Source organism: Crocuta crocuta, unplaced genomic scaffold (assembly GCF_008692635.1).
Source record: "Crocuta crocuta isolate KB4526 unplaced genomic scaffold, BGI_CrCroc_1.0 scaffold267, whole genome shotgun sequence".
Taxonomy (NCBI): domain Eukaryota; kingdom Metazoa; phylum Chordata; class Mammalia; order Carnivora; family Hyaenidae; genus Crocuta; species Crocuta crocuta.
Genome location: NW_027531899.1, coordinates 3,205,383 through 3,223,607, shown reverse-complemented (window position 1 = coordinate 3,223,607; position 18,225 = coordinate 3,205,383). Strand labels below are relative to the sequence as shown.

The window sequence follows — 18,225 nt, the reverse complement described above, 5'->3', positions numbered from 1 at the left end:
TCCATAAAGATCTTGTTTGTTATTTTGAGTTTACACCAATATATATTTCAAAAGTTAGGTAAAGCATGAGTTTAAGAAAACACCTTCCCTCATTTAGAATACTCGGCGTTTCTCACCTGTATGACCTCTCTTATGTATAGAAAGAGATGCTCTTTGAGAGAATGCTTTCCCACATTCATTACATTCAAAAGGTTTTTCACCAGTGTGGCTTCTCATATGTATAATAAGTAATGAGCATTGAGAGAAGGCTTTTCCGCATTTATTACATTCATAAGGTTTCTCTCCTGTATGACTTCTCACATGAAGAGTAAGGGATGAGATTCGAGAGAAGGCTTTACCACATTCATTACATTTAAATGGTTTCTCTCCAGTATGAATTTTTTCATGCTCAAGGAGATTTTGTCTCTGACTGAAAGCTTTTCCACATTGATTACAATGATAGGGTTTTTCTCCAGTATGAATTTTCTCATGTTCAGTGAGGTTTGATTTCTGACTAAAGGCTTTCCCACATACTGTACATGCATAAGGTTTCTCACCAGTATGAATTCTCTGGTGTCTAATGAGGTTTGACATCTGAATGAAAGCTTTCCCACATTCATTACATTCATATGGTTTCTCTCCAGTGTGAATTTTCTGATGTGTAATGAGATTTTCTTTCCTGCTGAAGGCTTTTCCACACTCATTACATTCATAAGGTTTCTCAGCTGTATGATTTCTCATATGTACAGTAAGGGATGAACTTTGAGAGAACGCTTTCCCACATTCACTACATACATAGGGTTTCTCACCAGTATGACTTCTCATATGTATAATAAACACTGAGCACTGAGAGAAGGCTTTTCCACATTTATTACATTTATAGGGCTTCTCCCCTGTGTGACTTCTCATGTGTAGAGTAACAGATGACATTCGAGAAAAGGCTCTACCACATTCATTACATGCATAAGGTTTCTCCCCAGTATGGATTTTCTCATGCTCAATAAGATTTTGCTTCTGGCTGAAGGATTTTCCACATTCTTTACATTCATAGGGTTTTTCTCCAGTATGAATTCTCTCATGTTCAATGAGATTTGATTTCTGACTGAAGGCTTTCCAACAATCCTTACATGCATAAGGTTTCTCCCCTGTATGAATTCGCTGGTGTCTAATAAGGTTTGACATCTGAATGAAAGCTTTTCCACATTCATTACATTTATATGGTTTCTCCCCAGTATGAATTTTTTGATGTGTAATAAGATTTTCCTTCCTGCTGAAAGTTTTTCCACATTCCTTACACTCATAGGGTTTCTCTCCAGCATGAATTCTTTCATGTCTGATGAGGTCAAATTTATGACTGAAGTCTTGTCCACACTGATTACACTTAAAGGGGATTAGAACAGGGGACGAGCAATGGTAAAATGGCTTCATGTATTTATTATATTCATAATTTTCCTCTCTTATAGAGTCCTTATCATAACTAAGTAAGTCTAAATTATGTTCCAATCCTTTATCAAGTGAGTCACATTCATAGAAGTTTTGTCTTGAAGTAATATTTGAATACAAAGGAAATATTTTTGTAATTTTTTTACATTCAATGACATTTTCCTTAATCAGAGTTTTCTTGGAGATGGTGACTTTCCTCACAAGTGCTTCCTGTTGCTTCTTGATCTGTTGTTCATCAACTTTCCAAACTTCTAAAACGGAGGACCAAAATTGTTACTTTTGAATTTTTCTGCTCTATTAATAACATTTCAGAAATTTTCTACTACAGAGTTGGTCTTTGATATTGACTCTAGTCTCTCCCAATATAAAAGAAATCCAAAGTACAAATGTGTCTAGTTTCTAAGTTTTAAGAGGTTAACTCCTATAGAAAATATTACGGAGAGAAAACTGACATTGATAAGCCTAAGTAGCTTTGATTGATTTTAAAAGTGTGCTTAATAATGCAGAAATTAGTAACATGAACAAAATAATTAAGATGAGGGGCGCCTGGGTGGCTTAGTCGGTTGAGCGTCTGACTTTCGCTTGGGTCATGATCTTGCGGTTCGTGGGTTCGAGCCCCGCGTCGGGCTCTGTGCTGACTGCCAGCTCAGAGCCTGGAGCCTGTTTCAGAGTCTGTGTCTCCCTCTCTCTCTGACCCTCCCCTGCTCATGCTGTCTCTCTCTCTCTCCTAGAAATAAATAAAAATATTAAAAAAAAATAATTAAGATGAAAGGGTGAATATATAAATGACAGGATAGGGAGTCAAAATGACCGAAGGAAAGAAGTAAGTAACACTTGTGGTTAAACACAGTGGATTGAATGTATATGTTTATTTCTCTTTCTCCCTAAAAATCCATTAAAATGACAGTAAAAGAATTAAAGGTAAAACGCAAAAAAAAAAAAAAAAGAAATAGGAATATAAAGAAGGGTAAACAAGAGATTTCAACAAAAGAATGGAGATGAAAGGCATATAGGGAACTGATAACTAACAGCAGGGCTAATAAGTTAAAGTACTACAAACTTGTAAAAGTCAGGTAACAAAGTGATTTTGGCCACAAAGCACTGGAAAAGCTAACAAATTAAAGGATTCAGGTAATCAGAAGACAGAGATAAGATGTATGAAGAGGATTAACTTAAAATCTTAAGGAGCAATTACATTCCCTGAGGCAACTATTATGGATTTACTTATGTAACATCTTTCCAACCTCATACTGTTTCCACATCCTGCAAAGGGTGAATTAAAGCTACATTTCCTAGACACACTTGCATACAGGGTTCTGGATGTGACATTTAATACCTTCATATACATTCCTTCCTTCTCAAGTTAGCTACTAATGAGCTCTTTTCTCTGTAACTGAATCATGACCAATATCCCCCCACCTCCTACCCAACCTACACAGGAAGTTATCATGTATCTATCACTTGATCAGGAAAAGGAAGGCTTACTTTCTAGAGAAAATGAATTATACAGGCTCTAGACTTAGGAACAAATAAAGCAGATGCAAAGGAAGCCTCATACTAAAAAAATAGGAATAATGTAAACTTGTATATATTGAATGGTAAGATCTCCAATCCTTTTTCTTAAAAAAATATATATATCTCAAACATATATAATACCTATGTAATATAAAATATATAACCATATAAACATATATACATAACATATATAATTATATATAATAAATACATATGTATGTATATATATATATGTAAAAAAGTTTATTTATTTTTGAGAGAGCACAAGCAGGGCAGAGGCAGAGAGAGAGAGGGAGACACAGAATCTGAAGCAAAGCTCCAGGCTCGGAGTTGTCAGCACAGAGCCTGACACAGGGCTCGAATCCTGAGATCATGACCTGAGTCGAAGCCAGACGCTTTACTGACTGAGCCAGATATGAGCCCCTCCAATCCTTTTCTATTGCTTGTCCCTCATGAATGATGGCATGTACCTCCAAATATCAGATGAGAAGATTAAAAATACAAGACCCACAGAACTGGAATTCTAGAATTGGCATTTGGAACTCCACAAAAACTCCTAGGTTCTAATCCAACAGACTCCTACTCAAAAAGCATCAAAAATTTGTTAGCTATAAGATTTTTAGAATTTCCTTTTTATCCTTTCATGCATCAAAATAAGGAAAACTAATGACACTGATGGATTCCCTATTTAAACAAAGATTTGAGAGTCTCATTAAAATTAAAAATATATAGAAAACAAAGCAGACTAAATAATTAGGCAAGTAGTAACTCTAGGAATGACAACAATTTATATAAGGATATATAATTAATAGTCATTTCTTGGCTCAGCAGTAACAATGTATCACTGAAAAGAACAAAGTAAGCAGTAAAAAGCAATTTAGCCAAAAATTGTGATATATCTACATCCAGAGAAAAAGGAAAGGGAAAGTGGTAGTGGTGGTATAAAAGTACTAAACCTCACCTTCCAGTAATATCAAGTTGATAATAATTGGAAATTACCAAACAGCAGCATACTCAGAGAGAACTAGATTTCATCCTATCCCTGAAACACTGACTTCTCCTTCCCTGACACATAAGCATTTTTATTAGTTTTGAGGTTATTCCTATATTCTTTTAATATCTACATATACTCAACTTATATACATACATATATCTAACACATTTGCCTCTCCCACTCTTTTATAAAAAAAGTAGCATATTGTAAATGCTGTTCTGCACATTGATTTCTTTTCACTTATATATCCTGACTGGAAGCATGACATCTCTGACTTGTTTTATAGCTTTGACACTGGAATCATGTAAATATTTTACATAATTTAAAAAAATGAAATCTAAAAAGGAAGAAAATATAAAATAACTCTTAAAAATTGAAAACAAATGGAAACAAGTAAACCTACATATCATGTTAGGGCCATAATCCCTTCAAAGTGACTTTTTAAACACAGTAGTGTGACTATATCCTAAGGGAGAAAAAAATAAAACCAAAGAAGTCTTAAACTACATTCAATAATCTTTTCATCATTAGTAATAATGGTATTATTAACTTGTTAGTATATTATATATATATGTATTTCATCATTATATATATATTATCATTAGTAATAATATTGTTCATTTGTCATTATATTTTTTATAATATAGATTATATCATATTATATTAATATATATATTAGATCAGTTTGGGGCCTCAAGAGACATTTGGCAATATCTGGAAGGTCTGGAGACATTTTGGGCTGTCACAATTTGGGGGAGTGTTAAGAAAGGGGATATATGCTTCTAGCACCTAATAAGTAGAGGACACAGAGGGTGTTAAACATTCTACACCTATATAAACATCCTACAATGCACAAGATAGTCCCCCACAGCAAAAAATTATCTGGCCAAAAATGTCAGCAGTGCCAAGGTTGAGAAATATATATAGATTAAGCAAATAAATATTTTAATGCAATAAGGAGCCAAGATTCTCAGTATAAAATATACCAAAACAAAAGAAGTAACAACCCTACACTCCTTAATTTGAATTGGATATATCAGTATAAACACATACATTTTTTTTTTTTTTTTCTGTCTAAGAAGTGTATTTTTCCTGGCTTTGTCCACTTAAAAGCCCTAGAAGCAATGATAACCCAGTACTAATGAGCAACTATTGTGCCCAGATTTTGGTCTCCAAATCATTTCCCACTAAAGGAAGCAGGTGTTTCTAGAGAAATGCTATTTAATCATCTGGAGCAGGAACTGTATAAAATTAGCCAAAGAGGGGCACCTAGGTGGCTCAGTCGGTTAAATATGACTTCTGCTCAGGTCATGCTCTTACGGTTCGTGAGTTTGAGCCCCACATAAGTCACTGTGGAGACTACTTGGGATTCTCTCTCACCACCGCCTCCCCCCAAGAATAAATAAATTAAGTTTAAAAAAAGAAGAAAATCTTGGAAAATGTAAAATAGTATCAACCCCATGAACAATTGTTATAGGTCTTTTTCATTCAGAGCTCCCTTTTTACTTATTCACCTGGACAGTGCCTCCCAAGCATTTCTTCCTCTACCACCCATGGCTCCTCTTCCTGTTCCAACTTGAAGATCACATCTGGTTTGGTGACTTGACAACCTATTACAAGAAATAGTAAAGACTTGCGTGTTAATGCTGGAGGCAACTATCCACACCTTGGGCTGAGTCTTAGGGGCTTGAGGGCCTATGGAGAATGAGGAAAAAGGAATTTCCACAGTGAGACAAAGTAATTAGGCTTTACCCTGCAGATGAGTACATACAATCATGTGAAGAAAAGGAAGACTAAATTCACCTGGCAAGTTAAAGTCTTCATACATTCCAAAACTGGAAAGGAATTCCATGTAAAATTGCAAAGCTATCCTTACCCACTGTGACTAGGTTGCTGTAGTTCTCTAGCATCACATCCCGGTACAAGTTCCTCTGAGCAGGTTTCAGCTGCTGCCATTCCTCCTGGGTGAGGTCCACAGCCACATCCTTAAACGTCACTGTTTCCTGTAAAAACATCATCCTAATTAATATGAAGTCATCAAAGTTAGATGCAGTGGGGGTGCCGGGGTAGCTCAGTTGGTTAAGTGTCCGACTTCGGCTCAGGTCATGATCTCATGGTTTGTGGGTTCGAGCCCCGCATCAGGTTCTGTGCAGACAGCTAAGAGCCTGGAGCTGTTTCAGATTCCGTGCTTCCTCTCTCTCTGCCCCTCCCCTGCTCATGCTCTGTCTCTCTGTCTCAAAAATAAATAAACTTTAAAATTTTTTTTAAAAAATCAGATGTTGGGGCGCCTGGGTGGCTCAGTCGGTTAAGTGTCCGACTTCAGCTCAGGTCATGATCTCAGAGTTCTTGGGTTCGAGCCCCTCGTCGGGCTCTGTGCTGACAGCTAGCTCAGAGCCTGGAGCCTGCTTCAGATTCTGTGACTCCCTCTCTCTCTGACCCTTCTCTGCTCACGCTGCCTCTCTCTCTCTCAAAAATAAATTAAAAAAAATAAAATAAAAAATTAGATGCAGTGGTCAAAATAAAAATATGTAAGAACTCATGTAGCTAGTATCCAAGGATCAGAGTTCATTACAAACTGTATATTAAGGCTTCATATTTACCTAATCTTGTATTACACTGTGAGGGAAAAAAAAAAACATAGTAAAAATAATTAAGATGTTAATTATTGAATCAGCAAACTTAAGCATTCATCATCTATTTTGCAGGAAACTGAAAATAGTAGTCACAGATTTGTACTGATCTGTGACAGAATTGGAAGAATTACATAGGACTTACAGGTGACTATCTCAGAACCTGTCCAAATAATTGTGTGATCTAGTGAGGAAAGGAACATGGAGAGAGTGGAGACAAAAGAGAAATAAGGCAGGAGGAATGAGCAAAGGTATGAAAATTTGAAGGTGCAAAATTTGAAATGTCTGTAGAACTTACAGATGGAAAGGTCCACTAGGCAGTTAGAGGTATGATGGAAGATGAGAATTAGCCATCGACCTAAAATTGAGAGCTGAATCCATAGCTGAAGGATAGGAGTAGTTGTAGAGAACACACATAGTGGGTAAAGGGCCAAGGACAGAATCAACAGTTAAGCATCCAACAAAACGACTCAGGTTTTTGTTTCTTGTTTTATTCTTTTTAAAAATTTTTTGTTTAGAGAGAGAGAATGTGTGTATGAGTGGGGGAGAGGCAGAAATCGAGGAAGAGGGAGGATCCAAAGTGGGGTCTGTGCTGACAGCAGGGAGCCCAATGCAGGGCTTGAACTCATGAACTGTGAGATCCTGACCTGAACCAAAGTCAGATGCTTAACCAACTGAGCCACCAAGGTGACCCTGTTTCTTGTTTATTTACAATCAGAGGCTGAGAATTAAAACCATTAACTGTGGTGCAAAAGAAGCCAAGAAACAAATGACATATCTCTGGAAAAGAATGTTACTTGATTACATATATCTAACCCTTCATCTTTATTTAAAAACTTCAATATTCAAATAAGGAAATAAGGAAAAACAATTTTTAATCTGCAAAGGCTCTGAGAAGAAAAAAACACATATATCCCACATTTGGGAGAATTTATTCAAGAAAAAGTACAAATGAGATAGGCAAAATAGGAAATACAAATGAAAATCACCAAAGGGTAGACTGCAATGTGTTTTTTTTTTAAAGGTGATTTTATTTTTTTAAATGTTTTTTATTTATTTCTGAGAGAGAGAGAGAGAGAGAGAGACAGAGTGAGCAGGGAGGGTCACAGAGAGAGGGAGATACAGAATCTGAAGCAGGCTCCAGGCTCTGAGCTGTCAGCATAGAGCCCGACATGGGGCTCAAGCCCACGAACTGTAAGATCATGACCTGAGCCAAAGCTGGACACTTAACTGACTGAACCACCCAGGCGCCCCTAGACTGCAATGTTTCTGAGAAACTGTCTTATGATCTATGATCATTACTACCATCAACATTATCATCACTGTCAACTATTGAGTAGTTATTATTTGCCAGGTACTGTAATAGTTTCTTTAGATATATTAATTTTTAAAATTCCCCTTATAAGGCTATGTAGTGGCTACTATTATCTATTTAAAAAGTAAGCAGGGGCGCCTGGCTGGCTCAGTTAGTAGAGCAATGATCTCAGGGTTGTAAATTCAAGCCCCATGTTAGGTGTAGAGATCACTTAAAAATAAAATCTTTAAAAATATAAAAATAAAAAGTAAAGAAACCAGAGTTATAAGTAACTCCCAGGGTCATGAAGCTACTTATATGGGAGAGCTGGGATTGCAAGAAGTATGACAGCAAAGCCCATGTTCTTATACACTACATTTTTTTCTCCAACTCAGTAGGAGGAGTCTCAGAATCCCACAAATATTCCTGATTCAAGACACACAACTGGACACACATGAACTCATACACTTGAAACCTTTTTTGCTATGGTTGAAAGCGTATGAAATCACTAGTGATGGGAAACTACAGGACAAATATCATGAGAAAAAAAATCAGGGGTGCAGTCAGTTAAGCATCCAGCTTTGGCTTAGGTCATGATCTCATGGTCATGAATTTGAGCCCTATGTCTGGCTCATGCTGACAGCTCAGAGCCAGGAGCCTGCTTCAGATTTTGTGTCTCTCTCTCTCTCTCTCTGCTCCTCCCCTGCTTGAGCTCTCTCTCTCAAAAATAAATAAACATTAAAAAAACACAACATCATCTTTTCATGATAAAAACACTCAACAAACTAGCAAAAAAGGTAAATTTCCTCAATACTATATAAAGCATCTACAGAAAATCCACAGCTAACATAACAAATGGTAATAGACTAAATGCTTTCCCATTAAGGTCAGGAGTAAGACAAGGATGTACACTTTTATTCAACATTGCAATGAAGGTTTTAAATCAGGCAAGAAAATGAAATAAAAGGCATCCAGATTAGATAGGAGAAAAAAATATTTTCATATGGCATGATTTTGTACACAGAAAATCTAAAGACTCCACTAAAATTCTATTAGAACTAGTAAACAACTTCAGCAAGGTTGCAGGATATAGAATCAGCACAAAAACCTCAGTTGCATTTCTAGCACTTGTAGTCAACATCCAAAAATGAAATTAAGGGGCACCTGGGTGGCTCAGTCAGTTAAGCGTCTGACTCTTGGCTCAGGTCATGATCTCATACTTTGTGATTTCAAGCTCTAGATTGGGCTTCATGCTGACAGTGGGGAGCCTGCTTGGGATTCCCTCTCTTTCTTTCTCTCTCTCTCTGTCCTTCCCCTCCTCACACGCTTGCACTCTCTTTCTCTCAAAATAATAAACTTAAAAAATGAAATTAAGGAAACAATCCCATTTACAATAGCATCAAAAAGAATAAAATACTTAAGGACCAATTTAACAAATAGGTGTCAAATTTACATTCTGAAAATATAAAATATTATTGAAAGAAATTTTAAAGACCTAAAAAAAAGAAAGACATCCCATGTACATGGATTGTAAAACTTAATATTAGATGACAATACACCTCAAACTGATAAACAAATTCAATGCAGTCCCTATCAAAATACTAGTTGCTTTTTTTTTTTTTTTTTACAGAAATGGAGAAGGTGATCCTAATAAAATTCTCATAAAAATGCAAGGGACACAGAACAGTCAAAGAAGAAAAAAACATGAAACTTGAGAAAGAAAAACTGGAGGACTCACACTTCTCAATTTCAAACATAATACAAAGCTGCAATAATCAAGACAGTTATAGTACTAGCATAAGGATAGACATAGGGGATCAATGGAATAAAGCAGAAATTTCAGAAATGAACCCTCACATTTTAGTGAACTGATTTTAGATAAAGGCTCTAAGACAATTCACTGGGGAAAAGAAGTCTCGTTCTGATTGCTGGAGCAATCAGATTATCTAAATGCAAAAACAGTGAAGTTGAATCTCTACCTCATGCTAGGTAAAAAATTTAAATCAAAGTGAATCAAAGACCTAAAGCTAGGAGCTAAAACTATACAATTTTTTAGAAAAAAAACATGGGTATAGGAGCTTCCAGGTTGGTGAATGCATGGAGGTGTGATTGGAGAGAGGATGGAAGCTCTGTGCTGAAGGAGAGACCTGGCTGAAATGTGAAACAGGGATATGATGAAAAAGGAAATGGGCAAGATCAGGGATTGCCAACATAATAGAGATTCAACTACAGAGTTAAAATACTCAGGAGATGAAAAATATTTTTTAATAGATATTGGAGGGCATAAAGGACAGAGCTGTCAAAGTGATCATGGATGTGAGAACTAAGACTCTCTCCTAAGATGCAAAGTAAAATAACAAAGAGATTAAAATGTTGAAAGATGATAACAAATATGGAGAATGGGGAATGAAGATCTAAAGATCTTCATACAATACAAAGAAAAACCAAAGGCACAAATGAAAAAAACTGAAGGAGCTGAAATAAAAATAGAGATATTATGACAGTGTTAAAGGGTGTTAATTGTAACCTTGGATTAGGAAATGGATTTTTAGATATGACACCAAAAGTGCAAGCAACAAAAGGGAAAAAAAATGGACATTAGATAAATGTAAAAATTTTGTGCTTTCAAGGCCATCACCAAGTAAGTAAAAAGAGAACTCATTGCCTTGACTCAGGCTGTTGGGTGGCCTCAAGTCTGCTCCTTATGCGTTCATTCAGGTGAAAGGGCTGCAGCTTCCTGGGGCAAGCTCTTCACTTGACTTGGTTCATGCACTTTAGTGATCTGGTAAGACCAGTTGACCTGCATCCCAGAGCAGAGCCGAAAACTCACATAGTCAACCTAAAGATGCCAAGCATGATAAAAGAAGCAGAAAAGCAGAATAGATATCTAATTAACACATACCTAACTGGAAAAAAATTTCAAAGTACTAGACTCTCAAAGTGAAGCTCAATTTAGACATTTTTCCTGGTTAACAGTGAGGCTGTAGAGTCTGACATCAAAATTTACTAGCTTCAAAATTTACTAATTGTGTGACCTCAACAATAGCGAAATTTGAGTCTCAGTTTCCTCATCTGTAAAGTGTCATCTTCCTCAATAGGTTGATGTAAGAACTAAAGGAGACAAAAGAGGAGAAGCGCTCAGAACTAAGCATGGGACCCAGTAATCATTCAATAAATGTTTTAGAAATAGATAATCCCTAAGGAATATAAAGGATAACAAAGATAAGGAAAAACATGTATTCCTATGGAATAAGTATTATTATAATTCCTATTTATAAACAATGTAACTAAGGCCAAAGGGGTTAAGAAACCTGACCATAACATGCACTTAGTAAGTCGCTGGGCCAAGATTCGAACCCAAGTCTCCATAGGCCTAGAGAAGCACTCTGCCAACAGGAGAAATAACTGCATGAACCACATAATCACACATCCAAAAGGAGTGTGTCTGTGTGTTTTGGGATGAGAAATATAAACTAAGAAAGAGGTAGCAAAGTAGATAATATTTAAACCACAGGGGTGTGAGGGATTCTAGAATTGGAAGCAAAAAGAATCAAGAGCAAAGGAGAATGACTTATTTCACAAGAAGACAAAGAATACTGCATCCTCTGAGTTAATAAAAAAAAAAAAAATATGTGGAAAGCTATGACTAAGAGAACTAGAAGAGTTTTCCATAGAATGTTAGTATGTTTTAGCTCAATTTGTAAAAATCTTAACTGAAGAAAAAAAATATATATAGAGAGAGAGAATCATTTGAAAGATATGTTTCATTTACTCTTCAGGATAATTTTAGTTTTTAGTCTTTGGCCAGGACAGACTTTTAAAAAAAAATTGACCTTAAAATTATAAGAATGATGACTTTGGAATTTCTTTTTGACCTAGGTGCCAAAGAAAAGCTTTCTCTTTCTTTCCTTCCTTAATAGCTTTTTACTCATAAACAGTGCAAATTATGGAATAAACTTTGCATCCCAGTTTGCTTTTGTTTCTCCCACTCATATTCAATTGAACTCAACTTTAATAACTTTGTATGGACCTGTTTCTGCATAGCCGTAGCCCAAATTTCACCTTGTTCTGATCTTCCATCTGTATTTTTCCTTACTTCAATTTTTATCAATTTAGTTTTTTTCCAATATACTGGTAAGTTAAGGTAACCCACTGCTACTGCACTGCAAAATAATGCAGGAAACAAATAAATGCTTAAACGTACAAGAGACTTGGTCATATCCTCTTCTTCCTCCAAAAGGTCAGAGTCCTGAGAATGCCAAGCTGAGGGAAGAGAAATAAAGCAAATTTACTTCAGAGGTCCAGACAAAGTACTATAGAAATCTTCAGTACCAGGTAGATATAATATCATCTATAATGATCCTCAGAGCACTCAGAAATGTTAACCACCACTGGGCTATAGAGATGCTGAAACATACTTGAAAGACTAATGTAACCATCCAGGGTTTAATGGGAATTTCTGGAAGGCTAAGTACAAGGTGTCCAATTAATTTATTGCCAACATAGCTTTTCCCTAGGATTCTTTTTTTTTTTTTTTTGAAATTAGAAAGAATTTTTATTTTTTTTATTTTTTTTTCGAGCTTTTCCCTAGGATTCTGTTATTTTATTCTTAATAGGAAATTTATCTCAAGTACACACTAATAAATACCACAAAGATTAAAAAGTCATATAATTTATGAAGCACTGTAAAAAATGTGGAAAAACTTTCATCAGAGACGAGTTATAGACATTGTGAAACATTCTTATGATGGAATAAATAAAATGCAATCATGGTTCTAATGATATTTTCAAAACACTTAATTTATTTTTTAATCTAAAAACTTATGGAAGAGTGCATATTTGCATTTACTCCTGCCCTCTTCCAAAGCCAACCAAGATGAAAGTAAAGGAACAAAGGAAGCTGAATCTCACGAGGATAAAGAATATAGAGATTTCAGCAGGTAAGAGATTTCAACAAAATTTTGGAAGCTAGAGATTAGACAGATGACTATCTTCTAAATTAAGTAGAGAAAGCTGCAGCTTAAATGAGGGTGGCGGAAGGGTGGGGAGACCATGGCAGAACTCTTGAAGGCTTAGGAAAGGGACACTAGGTACTTCTGCAGCCAGGAGTATGGGATGGGAACCGAATGCAGGGTTGAAGCAATGTACAGAAAGTAAGAAAATAAAAAAGTATTACAACTTTCACTTTAAAGTGAAAGATGAGGTATCCTTCCCCTCCCCTTTTCCCACTCCCTACCTTTATTTGCCTTCCCAAAGCAGTTCTGGCTTATACTCCTCAAGCAAAATCTAGGACTTCTTGCTGGGAAAACTGACTAGCCCAAAAGAAAATAGATGCAGATCCTGACATTTGGTCAAGCTTCAACTTCTAATAACACCATATTAGAAAGAAGGGCAAGGAGAAGGTGAGAGGGGGAGGGGTGGGATGAGGGAGACAAGAAAGGGGTTAGGTAGAAAACAGAGATAAATCCTTATCTCCATTGTCAAAGTCACCAGGAAATATCTAAAACTGAGAAATCAAGCATGAGCTGTATGAGGATGTTATTTTGGAAAGTGGAATTGAATACTAAAATGTTCAAAATGGTTGCCTCTGGGGAGTGGGATCGGGGGGATAAGAAAGGATAGAGTAGGAAATTTTGCTTATGGTTATATATTTGACAGCCCTTAAAAAAATCTAAATGTAAGAAAGATAGAAATTACACTTAAAATATTTATTAAAAAAAATCAAACAACAGTCAAGTGAATAAATAAAGAATAAATGTCTACCCTGCACCGTCAATTACACCCATAGGAGCTTTCTTGTTAGGAGTACTGAATTTCCTAACTCTTTTTACTCTTTCTGCCCCTAAATGCACAGCCTTTCTCTCCTCAACTCTGCCCATGTCTGAGACACCTCACCTCTCCTTTCCACCATCTGGGTCAAACGCTCCACTGTCACACAGCTACTGCTGATGTCTCAAGGTTGAGAAGTCATTCAGGCTTTGCCCACTCAGGGCAGAAGGGTTAAAATTAGCTGCAGATCCAGTAATTCCAGCGTCCACTCTATCTCAGGACTCTCCAGTCTCCAGGAGAGGTCTCAGGTCAGAAAGTCTCCTTCCATGATGGATACCTGCTCTCCAGGCTTCCTTTTAGTCACATCACAGATCTGTCTTATCTTTGTTGAGGCAGGACCTGTAGGTATGAAACAAATCCAATTTACTTGATTTTTATTTTTTACTAGATCCCTATGGTAATCAGCCTCCAAGATGGCTCCCAATGATCACTGCCTTATGGTATTCATGTTTTTTGTACACTCTTCCCATACTGAATAGAACTGACCTGCTTAACCAATAGGACATTGCAGAAATGACAGTGTGTGATTTCCAAAATTAAGTAATAAAAGACACTGTGGTTTCTGCATTGCACATTTTTGAATTATGCAGTTTGAGAGAAGCCAGCCACCATTCCATGAAGACACTCAACCAGCCATAGGGAGAGGCTCCTGCCCTCAGCTAACACTAACTTGCCAGCCATCTAGGAGGCAAATCCTCCAGCTTCAGTCTAGCCTTACAATGACTGCAGCTTTGTCAACATCTTGACTGTCACTTCATGAAATATCTGAGTCAAACTATCCAGATAAGTTGTTCCTCACTCCTCACAGAAAGTGAGACAATGTTTACTGTTGTTTAAGCCACTGACTTTTAAGGTAATTTGTTACACAATAGTGGATAACTAATACAGCCCCAATTAGCTTCCTTGCTTATAATTCACATTCACTGGAGTGACTGACCAGATGCAGAGATAGCAGAAATCTGGAGGAAAACTCAAAGACTTAGCAACCTAAGTTGAACCAAGTGCTCAGGAGAAACACCAAGACTATATAGAAACAAGGTGAACACCACAGTGATGTTCACATAGTGTCTGCTCTTCAAATATCTTTTGTGAGCATAAAGGTGTAGACCCTATGCAGAGACAAATACAAAGTTGAGGAAGATAAGACTCAGATTTGCAGCAACTCTAGATTCAAAGTAAAAGAGAGTTGCAACTATTCCATTTCCTATTTATCTTGGCAATTGAACTAAAAGAGAGTTGCAATTTAGAATTCCAATACTCTTCATCTGAAACGAGAATTATACTCACATCACAATGATACTGGATGAATAAAACGGCCAAGTTAAGAAATATTAATTTATCATCTGCTTTGAGCCGTTAGTAGGTAAAAAGTAAAATTACAGCAAGAGAGTAGAATAATCCTTGCACTGTACGACAGATCAGAATAAAACAGTAACATTCAATTACAGTAATTTTGAGATACTCCTAATATCCCTCATACAGTTTCTATTTTTTCCCCATGGCAATTATCACTAACAAACTATGTAATTTATTTATCATACATATTGTCTGTGCTCCCCTCATATAAACTCCATGAAAACGGATTTATTTGATCTGTTTTTGCCATTAATGGTAGGTGCTCAAAAAAATATGTTAATTAAAATGGTGTAGCCACAGGGCACCTGGGTGGCTCAGTTCTTGAGAGGCCAACTTAAGCTCTGTCTAAGTCATGATCTCACGGTTTGTGGGTCTGAGCTACGCATCAGGCTCTCTGCTGACAGCTCAGACCCTGGAGCCTGCTTCAGATTCTGTGTCTCCCTCTCTCTCTGCCCCTCCCCAACTCACACTCTGTCTGTCCCCCCCCAAAAATAAACATTAAAAAAATTTTTTAATGCTGTAGCTACTATGGAAAACAGTATGGCACTCAAAAAATGAAAGATAGAATTACCATTTGATCCTAAAATTCCACTTCTGGGGATGCACTTAAAAAACCTGAAAGCAGGGACTTGTACACCCATGTTTATAGCAGGATTATCTGCAATAGTCAAAAGATGGAAGCAACCAAAGTGTGTGCTGACAGATGAATGGATAAACAAAATGTGGTGTACACATACAACGGAATCTTATTTAGCTTTAAAGAGGAAGGAAATTCTGATACATGCTTTAACATGGATGAACCTTGAGGATATTATGCGAAGTTAAACCATTCACAAAAAGACAAATACTGTATGATCCAAACTATATAAGGTACTTAGTCAAATTCATATAGACAGAAAGTAGAATGGTAGTTGCTGGGACTGGGGAATCCAAGGAATGGGGAATTATTGTTTAATGGGTATAAAGTTTCTGTTTTGAAAGATGAAGAGTTCTATGCATGGATAGATGGATGGTGGTGATAGTGGTAAAGCAATATGAATGTAATGCCATTGAACTCAACACTTAAAAATGATTAAAATGTTAAATATTTTTATGTTTTTAGCTTTACTGAGGTACAACTAGTATACAAAAAATTGCACACGTTTAACATATACCCCCTGATGAATTTGGACAAATACATATATCCAATACCAATTCTATAACCAAAGTTCTAAACATATCTATCACCTCCAAAAATTTCCTGCGTTTTGTGTTTTGTTTCTGTAAAAATAATTAACATGAGATCTATACTTTTAACAAAGTGCATAATACTGTTTTGTTAATGTAGGTTCTGTGTTGTACTGATCTCTAGAACTTATTCATCTTGCACAACAAAAACTTTGTACCCAAGGAACAACAATTCCCCATTTCCCTCTACCTCCAAGCTCTGGCAACCATTTTCCTATTCTCGTGCTTCTTGAATCTGTTTTAGATATGTCATACAAATGGAATTATGTAGTATTTGTCCTGTTACTGGCTTATTTCACATAGCGTAATGTTCTCCAGGTTCATCCATGTGGTCACAAATGGCAGATTTTCCTTCTTTGAATAGTATTTCACTGTATATATATGCCACATTTTCTTTACCTGTTTCTTTATCTGTTGATGAATGTTTCCCTATCTTGGCTATTGTAAATAATGCTGCAATGAAAATGGGGGTGCAGATATTAATATGGGAAATTCTATGTTACGTGCCATGTTATCTCTATTTTATCAAAATTTAAAAATATATATACACATATACACATTATATATAAACATTTTGTACACATTTATATACATAAAAATACATAAATATGCATTTAACAAATGAACTGTACTAATTTGGAGCATTTAAAATCAGAAGAAAGTAATATGTTAGATAAGAATAAGATAGAAATGAGTGGGCAGTTTGGAGTTCAAGTGTTCAAAAGTCTTAAGTTTGGGTTTTGCTAAGTGTGCATATTAAATATCCAAGGAAAAGAACAGAAACCAAAGCCCTGAAGAAAGGGGAATAAGTCACAATATTGTGCACAATAAAAAAGTCACAACAAGTAGAAAACAAATTTATATCAGCAATCACAATAAATGTAAATGAATTAAACTCACCTATTAGGATAAAAGGGTAAAAAGCCCAGCAACATACTCTTTACAAGAGATTTGAACATAAAAATATAAATAGAAGGGGTTGGAAAGTGAAATTCCTGGGTAATACCATAACAAAACCTGAAAAGGAATATTATCAGACAAAAGAGAGCTTGGACTAAAAGGCATTCGCCAGGATAAAGAGGCATGTTTTCTAATGTGGTAGATTAGAATCTTGGTCCCAATCCTTGACCCCCACTGTAATATTCACTCTTTGCCATGTAACTTTACCTTGTCCTCCCATTTTGGGTGTAACTGACATTAAGCTTAGCCAGGTGGCTTGCTTTGGCTAATGTATTAGTATAATTAGGAGCAGAGGTTTTTAAGGGTGTTTGTAGGATCTGTCTTGTGCTCTGGTGATCATAATGAGAACACGCCCTGGTAACCACTGTCCTTTTAGCCTGAGCAGCAGAAAGAACACATGTGGAGCAGGTCTAAATCCATACTGCAGTCCAGCCATTCAGCCAACCACAGCCTAAGTAAACTGAACACAGAAAACCTGTGAACAGGTGAGCATGAGAATAAATGCTTGCTATAGTATGCCACTGAGTTTAGGGACAGTTTGTTTGGCAGCATTATTATCATGACAATAGCTAAATAATACATATGATAAAGGAAGCAAGCCATATGATGTTGAGATAATGAATCTGGAAAAGATCGACAGGAAAACTGGCAAGCAATAGAAAAGCGCCAAGAACTTCCAGGGAAAAAAAGACAGCAAAGGAGACTAAGGAGACTAATGGGCAGGGAGGACTGCTTACAACCAAATACAAAAAAAAATTCATACATACTTTTTTTCAAGCGGTTACCAACTATGACAAACGTTACACCAAAGTCAACTCAAGACAAGAACCACTACACATATCACAAACACCTCACCACAGACCTTCTCCGAGAACCACACAAACACCATACAGCCACAGACAACCACAAACACCACAACACAAACACCACAATCATACATCCCATCACAATTACTCCCTCATACTCCCACCCAGCCACGCCCCCTTACTCTCACACAC

The 18,225-nt window shown here is 36.4% G+C and overlaps 1 protein-coding gene across 1 annotated transcript in view; it reads right to left on the bottom strand.

Annotated features, from left to right (window-relative positions):
- Positions 1-18,225, bottom strand: part of LOC144239569 (uncharacterized) — a 66,644-nt gene that overhangs the window by 48,067 nt on the left and 352 nt on the right. Inside the window, 6 exon segments of the mRNA XM_077773638.1 lie at positions 97-1,673; positions 5,446-5,541; positions 5,808-5,934; positions 12,060-12,118; positions 13,751-14,023; positions 16,667-16,720. Coding sequence (XP_077629764.1) covers positions 97-1,673; positions 5,446-5,541; positions 5,808-5,934; positions 12,060-12,118; positions 13,751-13,826 — 1,935 coding nt within the window. The 5' untranslated portion in view covers positions 13,827-14,023; positions 16,667-16,720.